The 20,078-nt window shown below is 42.1% G+C and overlaps 1 protein-coding gene across 2 annotated transcripts in view; it reads right to left on the bottom strand.

Moving 5' to 3' along the window:
• Positions 1-20,078, bottom strand: part of garnl3 (GTPase activating Rap/RanGAP domain like 3) — a 68,692-nt gene that overhangs the window by 35,900 nt on the left and 12,714 nt on the right. For both annotated transcript variants that reach the window (XM_080046338.1, XM_080046339.1), the window contains exon 2: positions 11,917-11,986. In XM_080046338.1, coding sequence (XP_079902464.1) covers positions 11,917-11,986 — 70 coding nt within the window. The remainder of the gene's footprint in view (positions 1-11,916; positions 11,987-20,078) is intronic.

Below are 20,078 nucleotides of genomic sequence, written 5' to 3'. Positions count from 1 at the left end.
GGACGTGAACAACCAGGGTTTCTCATCTTCCATGTATACACTGTATTCCTGAATACATGATCAAAACCAGGATGGGATATTATTGTGCAGGTAAATGCCTCAGATAGAACTTGCTCTATGGGTCTATGCCTAATGCCCAGATATCTAAAAAGCATATTTATGAATAGCTTGTGCAGGGCTGTGTGTTTATCTGTTTGGAGAGTGGGTGGCGTGCCCTACTTCAGGGGCTCATTAGATCATGTCAGACGGTGCATTGACGAGGGAAGAGTACTGAAAGAGCGCTTATCATTGAAAAGAGAGAGAGAGTGAGAGAGAGAGAGAGAGAGAGAGAGAGAGAGAGAGAGAAAGAGAGATGGTTAAAGTCCATTCAAAAAACATTCCTTTGGGCGAGTGAGTCTGAAAGGCGATAGCTTTACATTCTGAATAAAATCATTAATAACTGTCACACTGACTTTATTGTTCATGCTAAATTAAATCTGATATGCAGCACTGTGTAGCCGGGGGATTGGAAAGCTCTTAATTGCGATTCTGCCACTTTTAGCTTTTTTATTGGAGCTGCGACCGAAAGACTTGAGGAAGATGGATTGAAACACATAAATAAAGGGTTTGTTTTTATGTCTGGCCAAAACCTTTGGGCCATCCCCCATGGAATTTCTAGACGCCACGCTGACACTGCTATCAGCTTAAAAATGGTCTGAACTTCTATGTACATTCAAATAATTTATAAACAAACTTCTTTTATAATTGTACGCCCCATAGCAGAGCTACAAACTGTTAAGTTGTGGCAAATGTCTCACTAAGGATTTTTCTTCGATTTGTTGAGTAATTGCAGATTCTCCAATTAGGAACTTGAACCAGTGAAAATGTGGCTTTTTGGCTTGAAAAAATCATTTCAGTTCAATATGATTATTAGGTGACTTTCATTGGAATCTTGTGATTTATATGGTATCGTCATTCTACACAATTCTGTATATGTAAAGGATGTAACTGTAACACAGGCCATGCAATGGAAAAACACGATAAAAAAAAGACATTGATAAAATATTCCTATTAATTTGTCATGGATTTCACCCAGACTTAATGCGCACACAATCAAAGCGCTGGCTGCCTCTTCCCCCTCATGGTATACTGTATATAATGAGATAATGCATCTAGTGGTTGGGAGCCCGGCATGTTTTACTGCAGGTGTGAAGCTCTGATAAACGATAGAGAGGTTGCTGTGCAATAATTGGCCGTGTTTTAGGTGAGGCTGTGGAGAATACTACCTCCGCTCCTTTCATATGCATATTAATAGACCTGGAAACAAATACTGTATATTTCCTGCATATTTCCTGGTGTGGTGGTGGTATGAGCCTTACGTGTTGTGAATGAGCACCGCTGTGCCGCTGTGTGCGAAAAAAATGGAAAGTAAATGTCGAAGCTGAAGGCCTCTAACTCCCTCCGTTTCTCTCGGCTCCTGCAACATTAACCGTCCAATAGCAGGATAATGGAGGGCAAACCAATGCAGTGTTAAGACGGAGCATTGCACCGCCTCCCTAGAGTGTGTCTGTGTGTGTGTGTCTGCATGTGAGAAATAAATGTGTGTGACACTCTGTATTAAATGTACATTTGGGTAAGTGTTTGCTCCTCTTTGTGTGAATAGGCTTTCTGCTGCTTTTGGGGGTGAAAGAATGAAAAATAGCAGGAGAAAGGAGCGATTAAGCGCTCTGGGGAGTCTAAGAGAGAAAGAGAGTGTGTGTGTTTGTGTGTGTGTTTCTAGGCACCACAGACACACACACACACACGCACACACACACGGACACATCAAGCAGCCACTGCTTGTAAATCATGCAACAGAAGAGTGGCAAAGGAGGAAAAAGCTGCACTCCAACGATTCCCTCGTGAGCCGGTGGAGGCAGAGAGGAGGAAACAGGGGAGAGAAGGGGGGGGGGGGGGGGGGGGCTAGTTCTGCTTCTACGCTTTAACAAACAACCTATAAAACACCAGACCACTGGCAGGGAGCAACAGTGGAGAGATAGGCCATAGAGAGAGAGAGAAAGAGAAGGTATAGAAATGTATATAGAGAGAGAGGGACAGAATGAAGGATGAGGCCACTGGGGAAAAGAGGCAAAGAGCGATGTGTAATGACAACACAAAGCCCAATGATAAAAGAATAATAGCCGTCTCCACCGTGCGTAACCCCCACAGCTAAGGGCTGAGGCTTTCCAGTTTTATAGACGGACATATGCACACGCGCACACACGCACACGCACACACACACACACACACACACACACACACACACACACACACACACACACACACACACACACTTAAACAGTCACCCATTTTAGGGCATAAGTTGGACGTTTCGCAAACGCTCTCCCGAGCTCACAGCATATATACTCAGAGATCCTCTGATTTCCCCAAGGCCCAGGGTTACAAAGGAGTGCTGCAATGCAGGCTGGGGATGTACGTGTGTCTATGTGTGCCGTGCGTGGGTGTCAGGGCTATTAAATCAATACTTTTTGTGACTGCTGATAGATAATTGATCTCATCAGTGGCGCTGTTCATGCAAACTCACAATCCTTCCAGGAAGAACGCAGAGAACAAAGAGGCGTAGGAGGAAGTGGCAAAGGGTGATGGGGGGAAGTAGTGAGTGGGGGGGTCGAGAGCGGCAGGTGCATAGTCAGACAGGAGAGATACAGTATGAGTGACTAATGAGGAAATACAAAGAGGGAAACAATTAGGGAGATAAATAGAGCCAGAAAAACAAGAAGAAGAAAGAAGGAAGTAAATGAGTTATTAAAAAAACTATCTGATAAGAGACGGTCAGTGTATCTTCATTTATTTCTCTCTGTTGCGTTTCACAAATTAAAGTGCACCTGACAATTATGTGAGCTTTCAAATTGTAAAAAACAAAATTGACGTTCGCGGCTCGCCTACCCCCCCCCCCAAAGAACAACGAATGTCTAATCAAACTGTAGCCCAGCAACCGTAACTATGCCTCACAGGGGGAAACAAAACAAGGGTTATGTTAGAACCAAAAAAAAACATTTTAATTACACTGTAATTGATAATAAGACTGTATTGAATCATATGGATACCTAGCTATACAGTGCAGCAAAAAAGCAATACTGGTTCTTTATTTCCATGTAATCTAGGATGGATCAGCAACTGTTTTTGGGATGCTAACTATTTGGCCTGGGGGATGTGGCTTTAGCCTCTTTCTTTGAGCTTTCTATCAAAGCTAGCATAGCTTCATTAAAGCTTGCTCTGACAGAAGAAAAAATATGAAAGATTTATAGACATGTAATGTCTCAAGTCACAAAGGTCATCCAATGCCTATAACAGTTCAAAACAAAATCAAATCAGCTGCTGTATAGAGGAGGAAGTGAAACCTGGCGATTGAAATCACTTTGTGTATCTATATTGACTGTGTAGTCAAAGCCTGATTCATCTGCGCCACAGACACCCATTGTGTTTTTAATGGTGTTTTTTTGAGGAACGAGCTATATCAGGCTTTTGGGTAATCGGCAATGCTTGTTAGTAGGATCATTTCAATGTTGGTTTGGGTCTTTTTGTAGAATAGGACCAGATATATGTTTAAACTAAGAATGAATTTAGTCTACTGGATTATCATCTAACCAATTTGGATAAAAATAAAAGACTTGCGCATTGCTGATAATGATGTATAATTCATGATGTCGACATGAAATAACATCCGATGACCTGTGAAGGGGAAAATTAGGGGTGAAAATGTAAATCACCACACAAACGAGGTCTATAATTTGGCTACTTGCCGTGGTGTAGCCATTGACTGCACCTGATTAGCATTTACGCTGCCTTTGGCTAGGTCAAATCTAGCCAACACCACATCAAAACCTGCCCATTTATACTAGAGCTATACACTGGCCATGACGACTAAAATAATGACTAGGACTGAAGGTACCGTTTCCCCGGGAGTCACACTGTTAGGGTGCAGCAGTTTTAAGGGCCCTCAAGAGTGGGCAGATGCTGCAGTGAAAGCCTGGGATCACAGAGCGTTGCAGCACAGCGCCATGCATCAGCTGCTTTAATAGACGATTAGTTATGTATCAGATGGAGAGAGAGAAAGATAGAGAGAGCGAGCGAGAGAGAGAGATAGGGGGCGGGGGGGGGGTAATTTTTGGATGTTTGGAAAAGTTTCCACTTTGACATAGACTTAAAGGTATTTTAAATCACTTTTAAACAAAGTGTTTGATGCTTCAAACTGGCATTCTTTTGGGTTAAAAGTTAAACATTGTATAATGACAAACACCACTGTTTAATTTTTCTGTATATTACAAAGGATTTTTCTTCTAGTTAGACGTCATGCCAGAGACAGACACCAGCAGAGATAATGAATACTGATGAAGTTGCATGCTTGTAAAAAATGTATTACTTTCAAGGATGCAAATTGCCTTTTGAAGAATGTGTACATGCATCACTTAAGGGGACAAAACAGCATGACTACATCTAAAAGAGGCAGAAAAGACATAGAAATAAGTAATGGAAGAAATAAAACCAAGAGATGCAGTTTAGAAAAAAATAAAAGTCTGGTCTCTAACCTAAGTTGCAACTGGCTCCTGCAGCTTGATTCAAGGCTCAAAAAGGCAATTTAGCTCCAACAGAAAGTATTAAAGGTGGAGTCAGTGATGATGATCTAGAGCAGTGGTTTTCAAACTGTGGGGCTTATGGGGTTATGGCAGGGGGGGGGGCGCGGATGGATATGTGAAAAAATAAATAAAAAAATAAAAAAAATAATTGAGTTTGTGTTTTTTATATTAAGATCACTGCATAGCTGGACAAGAGTTCTTCTGCTTCGTTCCTCTCACTGCATTTAAATGCATTCATTATATTACAGAGAAATAGGTCTCGTTAAAGAAAAAGAGCACCAAGCCTAACCCAGAGGACCCTGCATACATTTTTCTATTTTAAATTAATATTTTTATGGAAAATCCATGTGTCTTTCTTCAATAGCTTCTACTTCATCAGACCCAGTGTCTCCAAATTATTTGTTCACACAAAATTCCTCATATTTTGCCTCTTAATTTTCCTCTCAAGGTGCACCAGATTCATGCATTTCACTTTAAAAAGGTGAAAACAAATCTCTCGGGGGGGCATACCCCCGGACTCTCCTAGGAGGGTCTGGTTCTCCGCTGGCTACTATTTTCACCCAGCAGGACATTGGAGGCACTAGCGAAAAAACACTGGGTGTGTGAATGACATTTAACTAGGGATGGGACGATCCACTTTTTTTAGTTCCGATCCGATTCCGATACCTGGGGTTTGGATATCGGCCGATACCGATACTGACCGATACGATATCATAATTGTTATAAATTTTTTCGTTGGTGGTGATGTTATGTATTAGGCTAGGAAGGCTTAAGCAATTCTAATTTAAAAGAGCAATAAATATACACAAATGCATATAGGTTTATCTTAAAGGCAGAAATCCTTCTCAATGATCACTTCTGCCCCACTAGAATATGTGGTGGTCTGTTTGTCTAAACAGTCTTTCTCTCTCTGGCTGTATTTTACATAGTAGAATTTGTCACAAGCCTCTCCACTTCCTTGACTTGGATTAGCTTTGGTTAGCTCACTGGCTAACAAACTGATATGTACTGTATGTCAAATTATAAAGTGATGTCCTCTCTCCCTCCACCGAACGTCGGCGCATGTTCGCTCTTACATAGTAAAAAAAAAAAAAAAAATTATAAAAAAAATAAAAAAAAATATCGGATTTTAATATCGGAGCTGTCAGTCCGATATCCGATACGCAGATTTCGGCCATATCGGACCCGATACCGATACTGGATCGGATCAGCCCAATCCCTACATTTAACTAGTCAATACTTTGGGCAAGTCTGTCTGCCTATCTTTCTCACTCCGCTGCACACTCAGTCACTACTATCCATGCTTAAAGGAAGCAGGATTAAAACACTGGATTAAGACACACAACAATGTTTACAATGTTTCAAAAATATGTTTAAATTTGTAAAATAATTAAAAGATCTTTCAAAACACAGGGATTTAGAAAAAAAAAATTGGGGGGGGGCTCCGCTGAAATTTGTTCTCTGAGGAGGGGGGGGGGGCTCACTCTCTCACACTTTGAAAACCCCTGACCTAGAGAATGCTTCTTGTCAAAATCACTTTTTGTCAAAATTTGTCAAAATAAGTGAATTGTTCCTCACAATCCCGACCTCTCCGTACTTTGTGTGCGCTGATAATAAAATTCCGGTAAAAATAGATAGTCTAGGCTCTGTAAACCAGAATGTTGCGGTGGGCCCCCTTTGTTAACTTATCATTTGTTTACATACCAGTTCACAGAGCCTAGGCTGTGGATAAACACCAGATTATTTTTAAGCGCACAAACACAGTACAGACTGTTAGCGGATAGTAAGGAGATATTCACTGATTTTGACAACAAGCATTCTCCGGAATAGCAGACTTCACCTTTGTAGTATGGATAAAGATAAGCATAAACAGCTTCTCCAAAAACACTGATATCATTAGCTTCAAAATATAATATTCAACGGAGCAATACATCTGCAGGTCCAATTTAACAGAAGCAGCCCTTATGAGGTCATTTCCTCTGTTTCTGGGAGGGTTTGTCACATTCTCAAGTCTGTTCCTGTGTGCATCAGGGTGACAGATAACACCCCGTGTAGCTACAACTATAGTCTCACTATCCTGCAGCTCTCCACTAGTACACCTCAGAGTCTGCAGTTATGAGTCATGGGTGTGTATTCTTGCCCAAGCCTAAATTCTTAAATTCTTCATTGACATGTGTGTTTGTGTGTTTGTGTTTGTGTGTGTGTGTGTGTGTGTGTGTGTGTGTGTGTGTGTGTGTGTGTGTGTGTGTGTGTGTGTGTGTGTGTGTGTGTGTGTACACAACAGAACAATGACGTGAGCCAAGGAGCTACATTAGTGAATGTTGATAAGACCCACAAGTCTTAATCAATGGAGATCACAGGTGCTGTTTTATTTTGAAGTTCACACTGTAGCATAGATGCCTGTCTAATGATTTTTTATGTGCAATAATGCTTTGTCCAAACCTCAGGTTGACATACTCCAACCTGTTTAGTCCAAAACCAAGACATCTTCTCATATTCTCATCTGTGAGGATATTTTCAATCTGGCAAATTAATTATTTTTCATCTTAAATACTTTGAACGAGTAACTCTGTTTGCCTGGCGTAAGCCATTTTTTACTTGTATGATTGCCATATCTTTGCCAGTATAAAAGGGTTTATGCAGATGGTTCAGGATTCAAGATTCAAGATTCAAGATTACTTTATTTTGTCCCGAAGGAGATTTGTCTTAGACGTACAGACTGCTGCATAACACATAACACAACAAGACAGTAGAAAAATAGAATACTATATAGAAAAATACAGTGCCTAGCACACAAGTGCTGACAGTGCAATGATAAAGTGCATACATACATACAGACATACATACATACATACAGATCTACAAATGGCATTCTACTAACGGCCTGAGTTCAACAGAGTAATGGATAGTGGAATGAATGAAAATTTATACCTGTTCAAATATCTTTTCTTGCATTTAACTGGGACTCTGTACCGTCTGCCTGAGGGTAGCAGGTCGTACTCAGAATGTAAGACATGAGAGGGGTCTGCAATTATTTTCCTAGCATGTCTAAGTACTGTTTCCTCAAATATTGCTTGGAGAGTGGGGTGCTCCCTCACTCCCATTGATTGATATGAAGGTATACACCATATAAACATACATGCCAATGTAGGGAGGGGCATACATCGTCAGGGGCGACACATGCCGTGGCTACAGGATCTTGGCGCTTGGACTTAAAGGCTTTGTGTACTGGTAAACAAAAATGTTGCATGTTGCATACTGTATACACATATTAATGGCTGTATGACAAAAATAAAACTTGAATTAAACACAATGGGCCTCACGAAGAAAAATTAAATCTGCCATCATCTTGTAATATTCACGTGTGGCAACAGTGGCCGCTGTTGAGTAAAGGTTAGGGTAACATAGTTGCGCTTTAATTTCAGTAAACAAACACCCAGCTGCAGCCACACATGCAGTGAGATGCACTCACACTGAGAGGGAAAATAAATTCAATGTGACAGTGCAGTCAAAAGCCTCCGAGGCAGTGACAGTAACACTGGTCGGCAGGTGGGAGTGGAGCCGTCTGCACACCAGTCGCTTTGCAAGACTGACAGTAGGCTCAGTCAGATTCATTGATGTGAACTGAGGCACACCAACCAGCAAAGAGCCAAGCCAAATGCACAGGCCCGCACACACAGAAGCAAAATCAATTTGCGAGTGTCTGCATCTGAAGGGTTTTTATCCTCAATACCCCCGGCATTTTGTTTTGTTTTCCAGCTTCAGAGATGGCCAGCGCCCACCTCGCACTTATGCGTCACCACTTTCATCTCCGGGGCCTCCGATAAAGACGATTCAATTAACTGGAAAAACACCAGTGCGCTCTTCAAACGGTTGTGTCAGGATGAAACAGGTTCGATTGTTCCCAGCTTCAGCTTTTAGTGAGCGACACACAATTGAGCTTTTGAAAATTGGGCCTTGGAGTTGTCACTGAATGAAAAGAAAGGACATGGTGGGTGTTGCCTTTGTGATTGTAGTTTGTGTTTGTCTCTATCTGTGAATGAACAATTCAATATTTGAGTTTTGTTAACTCATTTGCGTGTGTGTGTTTGTGCAGAGGTTAATAGGTACCTCACAAGCCTTGGCTAAAGTTACTCAGGGAAAATGGCGTGTGTGTTTGTGTATAGCAGCAGCAGGATATTGATTTTCACTATTTCTTGGCGTATTTAGTGGATTAAACTTGCTACTTTGTGTCTTACTTTTTTCCACGCAATAATAGGGCACTATGGTGCTTTATAAGGCGACAAACACACACACACACACACAGACACACACACAGACACACACACAGAGGAACTGACATGCCATTGATTATCCAGGATCTCTCCTTTATTCAGGAGAACCTAGCCAACAAAATCCCTCAGTATTTTCCAGTGCAGTGCATTGGCGAGTTCATGAATATTCCACTATGCTGCGAGATCCTGACAAGTTCACAGTGAATGTAGGTAAAGCCGCACCTCTACGTCTCTGGATTACAATGTATTTTACCCATGCTAGGGTTAGGGTTTTGAAGGCAATCTTTAGGTTTCAAGTCTCTTAACTTTAAGTTTACTTATAGAATGCACTAAGAACAGAGTTTCTACTTCAGACTCTCCATGAGTAGGCTAAAATGAATCAGGATCCTTACAGTTCTAAAAATGTCAAAAGTAGTGTGTGTGTGTGTGTGTGTGTGTGTGTGTGTGTGTGTGTGTGTGTGTGTGTGTGTGTGTGTGTGTGTGAGGTCTAGAGTGATTCATATCCCCGCGCTGGTGCCTGCGGAGCTACCTGCTCTTATTGGCGACTGATACCGCAGTTTCACTGGTGCCAAAAATAAAACAAACAGACAGGATGAGTCACAGCTCTGCCTATGCTGGTTTCTCTTGTTAGGGAGACCCTTCTTTGAAAATCTGCATCCCCCATCTTTTTTTTTGCAACAAGGCTCAGTCTCAGGCAGTGACAACAAAGACGACGCCAGCTAGCTGTTTCCCCCTGTTTCCAGTCTATATGGTTATAGCTTCATATTTAGAGGACTGAGATGAGTACCGATCACCTTATCTAAATCTCTACAAAGGAAGAAAATAAGCGTGATTCCCAAAATGTTAAAGTATAAACCTTTAGGATTCTATTCGGCAACAATAACTATTCCTAAAAATGGCAACCACACAGGTTCCATGGTGTTTTGACAAAGAAGGTAAGCTGTAAAAAATGAGAATGCACGGCTCAATTAATGGATTTTGAATGGGACATCAAATTATTGAAGAGTGGTTATGTCAACTGGATATTCACTGTTTAAATGGACCCAAACAGAGCCACTAACAACTCTTCTATAAGCTCCTTTTTGGCTTAATTCATTAGTAGTTTATGGTAACCAGCAGCAGTACAGCCTCCTTGGTGGTAGGTAGTAATAAAACAGATTAAAAGTGCTAAGGAATGATTGCTAGTTCAGAACTGCCTTCTCAGTCTTGTTGGAATTAGCAAGAATATAAAAACACAAACCTTAAAAAATAATCCTTTCCAGTATGACTTTTGATTCTAAGATATGCCAATGCCTTAAGGGATAAGAGGCTGTGTGGTTTGCTTGATAGAAAAGTATAAGTGGATAATGTAAAACTAATGGCAGGGCTTGATAAACCCAGGTTGATCTTCAGAAATAACCTCCGGGAGGATAAGCACATGGTGCCAGGGCTACATTTTAGAAAGAGTATTTGGTCCTCGACTCCGCAGTGGAATTAAGCCTTTTGTTTTTCAGCTGGAAGAAAAATATAATTACTTTGACCGCACATGGGAAAGTGCTTTTGTCGACTCTGGCGCTCACGCTGTTCAAGGCAGTGTGTCTCCAGGGGAGGCTTGTGCAAAGGTCGGGCAAGAGTCTGTGGAAATTCAGGTCCTGTTGCCTCTTAGCCAAACAGCTCTTTGTGTTTGCCAGGATTGAATCTGTGTATCCAATGTGAAGTTGGTGAGTTATTAGCACCTGACAATTTAATAAAAAATCAGAGCGGATCACGGAATGTACCTTTACAAAATACATTTCTATTGGCTGATACTTGTTTGTCAAAGATTTGCTCGGATATAAATTGCACTGGTCTAAAATTCTTTAAAAAGACCTAAAATGTTTCTAGATTTTGAAGTTTTTTGAGTTTTTGAGTTTTTGAAGTATTTATGTATTGTGTTGAATTTTAAAGGATCTTTCATTTCATGATTGTTAATTGATAGAAAACAGAGAGTTAGGGGCTGGGCGACTGGCTAGATTTATCTATCTGTTCACAATTAATCCATTTTTACTAATCTACTAATGCATATTGTCTTAATATCTGGTAGTAAAACCATGACGATCGCTCACAGAAGACCCTAAAGTTTATTGTTTGTAGTTTGCAATGCAAAAACATCCAATTTCAAGTGTAGCCAAGCTGAGGTGACAAAGATGAGAAGACCCCGCTTACATTGAATATTAAAGCTATCGGTGACCTCATCCTGGCTCGCACTCACCACAGTGTTTGGATATCGCGCTTCCTCTCCTTTTTCTCACATACACACCCCCACACACAGCAGCATTGTGCCTAGCATAAGTCTGCTAGCGCTGATAGACAGCATGTGGTTTCTCCTCAACGCTAATCTGTTGCACACGTGGAGCGCGGCACTCGTGTACAAAACCCACAACATGTCTCTGGTGGGAAGTACGATTGCAGTGAGTAACCCTAGGACTTACTGTCCCTCTGTGCTATCTGGATGTACAGACTCCGCTCCACGGCTGATGGATGGATGTACAACACACGCACGCACACACGCAAACACACACACACACACTCGCAAACACTCGCAAACACACACACACACACACACACACACACACACACACACACACACACACACACACACACTCCCCCCACAGCAACAATGACTCAACAGCTTAGTAATCAACCACTAAGACACACACTGCGCTGCAGCAGCTGTACAACAGCAGCGCCAAAACAAATGAAGTTTGGGAGGCTGAGCAGGAAGCACAGTCCTGCATCACTGTGACTGGAGCTACCCATTGTGATCCACACACTGGCAAAGCACATCGCTGGACCACACCCAGTACTTCATGACTCATCAGTCCCCCTCTGTTGTCCATCCATGCCAACAGAAGAGAGAGGGGAAGCCAATAGCACAGAGCGATAGAAAGGAAGGGGGGGGAATCAACTAGTAGGATGAGAAGAAAGAGGATGAAGAGACGGTCACGCCAAGACACAAAAGACAGCAAACGGACAGATGGGTGCGTGTGTTCGTGGGTGGGACTCACCAGCTCAACTGAACCATAGTGCTTCCTGCTGAAGTCTCCACGCCTGCAGCCCAAGTCCTCCGAGGCAGAGCTGCAACACAAACGCATGGTCAGACACAAGTCCTCCATCATCACAACAACACACACGTACAGTACATACACTCAACTATGACATCACTCATTCACTGAGGGCAGCTGCAGCATCTGACTCTTCTCTTCCCTCTCACTTATCTCACTTTGTCTCCTCGTTCATGGCGGCCACTATTCTTCACCCTACGTTCTGTCTCTTGCTCTCTTGCTTTCTATCTTTCTTTCCCTTCCTCCTCTCTGTGTATATGTGGTGTGGCCGGGGCTGCTGGTGGCATGGCGACTGGCCGGGAGCGCCGGCCAACCCAGTTCTTGATTGGGACGCGGGTCCTGATTGAATTAAGCCAGAGTGATAGATGGAGACTGGCTGGGAGAGCTGACTGCTGGTCAAATAGTCAAATGCACAGTATACAAACGCTAATACATAGAAAGGAACTAACGCACACACACACACACACACACACACACACACACACACACACACACACACACACACACACACTCTCACACACACACACACACACACACACACACACACACACACACACACACACTCTCACACACACACACACACAAACACACACACACACACACACACACACACACACACACACACACACACACACACTGTCTGTCAAAACAAAGAACAGCTGGATGCTGGATTTCAAGTTTCAAAGTGCATGAGGCCATCATGCAGGACACACTGTAGCATGATGTATAAGGAGCACAGATATCATGGGTGCATTCCAATACCCATACTTCCCTGCTATTTAGTATACATATACATACATTATAAAATAATATTGCATGTATCACTATGAGGGCCAGTTTTCCTATGCAAATAATTGATTTTGCTGCCTCCCAAAAAGACATTTACCCCCATCAAAAAATTTAATTGTTTTAGATGTTTTGCATTTAGCATACCTATGCCCTACCCGAGTTCACCCCAATGCCCAAAAACTGAATCTTATGGCTCGAGGAATCTACTAAATATGGCAGCGAGCGGTAGACATTGTGTTTGCATGTATTTAAGTGGTGACATGACCTGCATGATTTTTTGCTTCCTCAGTCTCCCTGGACCACATCCCCCACTCCCTCCCTGTATCTCCCCTCTAACTCTCTCTCTCTCTCTGCGGAGAGAGATGGAGGCAGAGTGGGGCCGTTAATACATAATGTACACTCAAGCCTAAAGGACGCATTTTAAAGTGCGTCCGTGCTACAGGATGTACCCGCCACTGTTTCCCTTACCCGACTCTCTTCCTGCAAACACTTGCTTCGTTTACATATTGGGGTGGGGTCCGCGGGAGAAACTACATCACTACATGTACTCCATCACAGCTTTTCCCTTCTAATCGCCTTGGTTGCTATCGTTGCTACCCTTCACCTTTTCCTCTTAGTGGGGGTCATGAAAAGGATTGCAGGGGAATGATTAAGTAATGGCACCCCACCCACCTTCACAATGAAAACCACTCTGTCTCCTAGTGAGACTAGTCGTCTCCTTCTCGTGAGTCTATAGGCTTCTTGGGCTGTTTAAAGGTACATATGGATTGATGCACTATGTAACCTTTGAACTGAGAGGCAATAACGACATTTACTTCATTCATTTCTTTCATTCAACATAATTGTTTTCATTTCCTAACCTTGGTAAGTTGGCTTAGGCTTTTTTTGGCATGAGTAAACACCACATCTCAGTGGTGACTTGCTGCAATAATTTTTTATTTTTTAAATACAATACCAGACGGTCTAAAATACCCAAGACGACGAAAAGTGTTGTTGCCATATTGAGAATGCTGTGAATTTTCGTTTTCTAATTTAGGCCCTTTCACTTTAAACGTGAGACATATTTTAACACATGTAGGTGGTGTAGCCTGTGGTGAGTTAAGTGCCGCTTGTGCAGAAGGTGGTTTCTGTCAGACCCAAGGAGCTGCACTGACACCTATTAAAGAAGTGGAACGAGTTCAGAAAGTGAAGTGACTGGGGCCAGATGAGGAAGATGATGTAGCTGTTTACGCATCTCTGGGAATCACAGTGGAGGTGACATGTTCAGATTTTAACTTCAGTATGTAAGAGGAATCAAAGAGAAGAAAAAGAAAATCCTCTACAGTGACTGTGAGCTTGTTGGCCCTGTTAGGAAGTCATGTTCTTTTCACTGTAACAGAACTAGGGACGGAAAGTTGCCCCAATCATGTTCTTGCAGAGTTTAACCCAAGATTTATTCCGATTCATTTTTTGCATACATTTCTTTTCAAAATAACACAGATTACAGACCCCTGGTATTACAAAGTTTGATGTCCATCTTATATTCTTTCAGTTTTTTCGTTAGCCACATTAGCTATTTGGTAACCTGGTGAGAACAGCCTGATCTAGCAAACGTCACAGGTTTCTCTCCCGCAGAGTCTGGCCAATCAGGGCCTTTGTTCTGACTGATTTTCTATCTCTTTGTGGAAGGAAAGCCCCTGATTGTTTAATTTAGTTGTCAATCTAGCATCCGTTAGTGGAAGGTAGTGCCTGATTGGTTTGTGCAGTAGTATCCAGTCATTTTTTAACCAGGCTCCTCCCCACAGAGATTGGAGAAAGTCACATTTTATATTTAACCTAGTCGAAACCATTTTCCTTGAGACTGCATCTTTGTACATCATAACTTGAATAGGTGCACCACAACAGTTCAGAGTAGGCAGCACAGTGGCTGTTAGCGTAAGAAAAAATACTGAAAGCTTGGACCAAAGAGCAATGGCTGTGAAACAGAAAGAGGTAAAATGGATATTCATTACTCAACTGCTGCCCTCAGTAAAGGGAGTACGGGAAAGGTTACAAATTGTGTTTTCTGCCACTAGACAATGGACAGTGGCTACTGAAAGGCTGCGTACAGTAAAGTAAGACGTGAGGTATAACTCACACTGCCACCCATCAAACTAAACCCCTCTTAGTGCCATTTAAGAAAAAAGACAATCCTTTTGTCGTTTTCTTTTTTTAAATACTTTATGACTATTTCAAATCATCGTACATCCCTCCATAAAGTGACTCTTTCTGAGACTTGTGTAAGAACGTAAAGGCAAATACACCAAAGAATCTTGATGCAAGCAGGCGCAGAAAAACAAACAAACAAACATAAGATGAAGTGCATAACACGGCCCATCAGCTCGAGCAAAAACTTTTTTTTTTCAAACAATTAACCAGCTGTTTCATCAACATCAACATCGATGTGATATTCTAAAAAAAATTTAGAAAACTCTGTGAGTTCCTTGGAATTACTGCAGGCAATGATGGGTTAAAATAAGACAGTAAATCACGCAGAAGAAACAGTTTCTGCTCTTATTTGACCAATTTTGGACGTCATCTTGGAATCAAATCATTTTTTATGCAATATGAATTGATCTGGTGCATGCACCAAGACAGGATTATCGATGATTTTGTCATAAAGTTACAGTGACAGGTGTTGCTGACTGCACAATATGCTAAAGGAAAATAAACAGTGGCTGTCATATACCTTATCAGAGCCTCTAGATTACTCTTTAAAAGTAATTTTGCTTCATGCAATGTATAGAGACTACAATTGGAAAGCCAAAGCAAGCCGTGATCATCAAGAAGATGAGCTGGACCAGGACGCAGAAGATTTTTTACAACAACATGGAAACAAAGAAAGGCAGTTAGTGCCATAATAACTAACCAGAACAGCAATCTAATAAGCTATTAGAACATTTTGTTTCAATCATTTCCGGACATCTTTGGGCTCTTCTCCCCTCCCTCTCCGCACAACTGGTGCAGCATTGAGAGAGCAGCCTCTCCGCTATTGGCAGCATAGTGCCATAAGAGCTGTATGTTCACTATATGAAGTCTCTCTCTCTTTCTTTGTATAGTGTCACTGCAGCCCCAATCTCATGTTGCCACTACAAGAGCTGCAGTGGCGGCATTTCCAGATCCATCTATCCAAAAGGCTGGAAATGAGCAGCTATAGTGAGTAACCTTGGACTACATGAGAACTCAGCTGCACAGTTTAAGCCAGATACCTGCCTTCAGTGTGGCTGCATATACCTTCTTCTATTCGCTGCCTTACAGACAAAGCTGCATGCACCACCACTCTACCTTGAACTAAAAAATAAATGTCCATGAATTATTCAGATTTGTTCCATGTACATACTGATGCGTCTCTTCGTTGGGGAGAGATGGAGCAGTGGGCACAGCTCAATAAATAAGCAACAGAATGTCAGTTTGCATTTAATTATTTTTTAAACTGGTGACAAAGCTGCACATAAGCCTGAGCTTTGGTTCAATTAAAAGCTGCTGTGGCTGTGAGAGTCTTTTTCAGAAGCGTTAATAGCCTTCCACTTCCAGTGTGGAGACTTGTGGATTCAGTGGCGTTCAGTTTGTCAGCAATCGCAGAGTAAATGGGGGGAAAAAAACATGCACTTGATACATAACTAGACAAGAATAAAAACTAGACCCAAAGTAGATTTCTTTGCATAACAATAATCAGCAGAGCCAAGAGGCGCAATGGGCCACTTTCGCACGGACGAATGGTTTGCACACCTCAGCAGGTGTCTTCTGCTGCTGCTTTGTCCAATGTGGGGCTGTACTAAATATGGCAGTGCTGCAGGGATTATGACAGAGCGACGGCAAAGCAGCTCAAGCATTCAACAGATGAGAGGTGGCATGCATAACACACAGGTTATAAAAGTAGGGTTTGGGGTTTGGGGAATTTTTCTTTACCGCTGATTGAAAGTCAACAGTTTGTTAGACGCTGGATCCACACTGTGCATGTCCCCATTCGATGTAAGTCCAGCGGACGGGCGACAACAACAGAAACAAACCGGTCTTATTCCCCTCTCTCTCCCTCTCTCCGTCTGTATCTTCTCTCGTTAGGAGCGCAGGAACATTGCAAACTCCGAAAACAGCTGATCAAAAGCCTGTGGTCGGACTCCTGTTTTTTTTTTTTTGTTTTTTTTTGGCTCTCCTCTCTGCGCGCAACTGGTCACAGCGTGATGATGAGGCGGAACCGCTGTGCCATAGAAGCCGCTGGTTTTACTGTGTGGTCTGTCTCTCTCTCTCGCCCCCCTTTCTCCCCCCTTTCTCTCTCTCTCTCTCTCTCTCTCTCTCTCTCTCTCTCTTTCTCTCTCATACACTCACATCAATGGTGCATTTCAATCCACCACCATGTGATGTGTGTGGCTGGAGGCTCTGCAGTGCAAAGGGGAAGGGTGGACCACTCGCAGCAGATTATTCCTATAGGTCTATTCTTTTTTTCTTCTTCCTTGTGTTAATATTACGTCACCGTCAATTACGCGCAGCTTCCTCTACAGTTTCAGAACAATCCTTGGACGCAAAGTGATGTCAGGAGGACGCGGGTCTGAGAGGCTGCACGAGGCTCACATCACACCACATCGTAATACAACTTGTATCGTTTTGTAAATTGTATTAATGAATAGTTATCAAATAATCTCCTAGTGCTAAATGAATAAATTGTAAATTAATAGATTTTGGTCCTGTTAGCAGACCAACCAGTCAAGGGATTTCTTCACAACCTGGCAACCCAAAAACTAAATGGCTGAATAATAACTTATCTATGAAGCATTGGTGATGTGTGCTAACCAACTATAAAACTTATAAACTCTGTATAAAGGATATAAAGGATATACATATAAAGAGACTGTTTTACCTGCTCTCTGGGGATTACCCACACTTCAACAGCAGGTTCGAGCAATGATGCAGAAATTTGCTGACCCACAATTTTACTTTCTCTCAGTTTATTTAACACTTGGTCGGTGCTGGAAACACAGCATGTAAAGCTAGCTTCCACAGATCCTAAACCAGCGTTAAGTAAACATTAATTAGATGGATAGATATATTTGAATTAGTGTACATGTTTAGAAAATTATGTTCAGGTATACCAAAATCTAGTTTGTGAGATACTTTGGATCCCCTGATATGGATCCCCAACAGACCGTTAGGTGAAATATCTTTAATGCTACAGCTGTGGAAAATGACCAAATTTAAAAACTCTGCATTTGATAAAGGTGGAATAAAAGGATGGCGCACAAAAGGAAAGAAAATATCAAGCATGCGGGGAGGGGAGAGACACATAAAGAGAACAGAAAAGTGTGTCAACAACATGTGAGAACCTTAGCGAAATGTGCCATTCACCGCTCACACAAACACAGAACAGCAGGTGAAACGTGAACTTATAGGTCAATCTGATACCTTCACAATAGACCGGCCAAAGCCTGTGTCTCCAGCTCAGCTCAACACACACACACACACATACAAAACATGAAAGAGTGCAGGAATGTTCAGCGGCTCAGGCTTCATGGCACTCAGCTGCTCATCAATTTTTAATCAGCAGAAACCCCCCACCCCTCCTCTGTGGCACGCCACACCACAGGAAAACACCTAAAGCTACAACACACATGGCATTTACTCCCACTCTCTCCCTGTCTCTCTCTGTGACTGTGACTCCCTTTAAAAATAGCTCATTTTGATATGCAGCTGAAAATTCGCAAAAAGCCGGAAGAAAAATGAAAGACAGCGATGAAAATAAAGCCTTTGTTTTCTCACATAGGGATCAAGTGACAGACTTGTGACACCTGAACACCCCCGCCTCTAATTAGTGCCCTGATCACTCACACACAAACACACGCACACATCATGCAAACACACACACGCACGCACGCACGCACGCACACACACACACACACACACACACACAGCCTATCATTGTCATACTTTGACATGCACTGCTCACATGGCCTTTGCATGTTTTTTTTGTTTTTTGTACGGTCCAGGCTGCAAACAAGGGAAGTCAAAAAGGGGAAGACATCCTGTTCAAAGATCAGACTGCTGATGTGCCATCCTGAATGCAACACAAAGACGCCATGAGAGGAGTAAGTGGTGTAATGTGACAGCACTCTGCTCCAGGCGGTGAATACAATCTGCTGATTCCTCACGATAAAAAAATTGACCTTAATCCATGAGAATAGAAGAGGTGTTTCGGTTAAAGCCCTTCTTTCCTGATGCCTCCCTTCATCTCCACTATTGTGAGACATACTGGCTGATAAATTGTCTTATGAATGCGTCAACAACTAACACATGCTTTTTATTATTGATTCATCTGGCAATTGTTTTTCTTTTTGGTCTTTACCATTTGATTTATTCATTGTTTACAGGTAACATCTTTGAATAACTTTTTTTCCCCAAAAAGAAATTCCCTTTCCCACGGAAAGGCGATCAAATATGGCCAAATCTGTTCCAAAAGTTAAAGACATCATTTTGTTTTATTGGCCACTAGTAGCGCTGTGAAGCAATGTTTCTAAGAACGGTTCCAGGTTAAGTTGAAACACATGATGCAGCTATTACACTGATTGACAGGCGGTAGCGGTAATGCGCTAAAAAAATAGCAATGTTAGGCAAGTATAAGAAGAAGACTGCAAGCACTAGAGAAAAAGGATGTGAATGATGTATTCTAAAAACAATCCCCTAAAAAGCGTTGTACATTTTTTATGAGAAAGCAAATGGATTCAGCACTGTCTTTCAATTCATTATGACCAAAAAGCTGAACGTTTTTCGCTTTAGAGATGTGACAACTTGTGAGTGAAAACCTTTCATGGACTATTGTGTGGATAAAACTTGTGTTCTTCTGTTTGAGCAGTATTGATGATGAATTGACCCGACCATTGAGCTGCAGGCTGGACGTCCTCTTTCATTTGTCCTGAATGTGCAAAAATGTGCTCTTGGATTAACTCACTTCAAAGTATAGGATGTGTCACCATAACTGCTGTTAAAACAAACTGAAAGTCTTCACACACCCTCAAAGGCATTATTAGATTATGCTGAATAACCAGTGAGCCTTGTCCTTTGGATCTATCGAGGGCTTTAGCATTAGCGTGTATGTGTGTGTGTGTGTGTGTGTGTGTGGGACCCAGCAGTGATTGACTATCCCAGGCTTTCTTTGCGTTCCCCAGACGGATGCAACTTCAAAGATTCAGGATGTAAACGTAGGTGTAAGCATTATATTGTGTGGGTTGACTCCACGTGTCCATTGCCAGGGATGGTTTAGGTGCACACGTATAAACGGTGAGTGTGTATGCGCTGGCACGTCGGTCCTC

The sequence above is a fragment of the Ammodytes marinus genome, assembly GCF_949987685.1.
Source record: "Ammodytes marinus genome assembly, chromosome: 18".
Lineage (NCBI taxonomy): Eukaryota > Metazoa > Chordata > Actinopteri > Uranoscopiformes > Ammodytidae > Ammodytes > Ammodytes marinus.
Note: the sequence above shows the minus strand (reverse complement) of the source record. Positions and strands in the feature narration are given on the sequence as shown.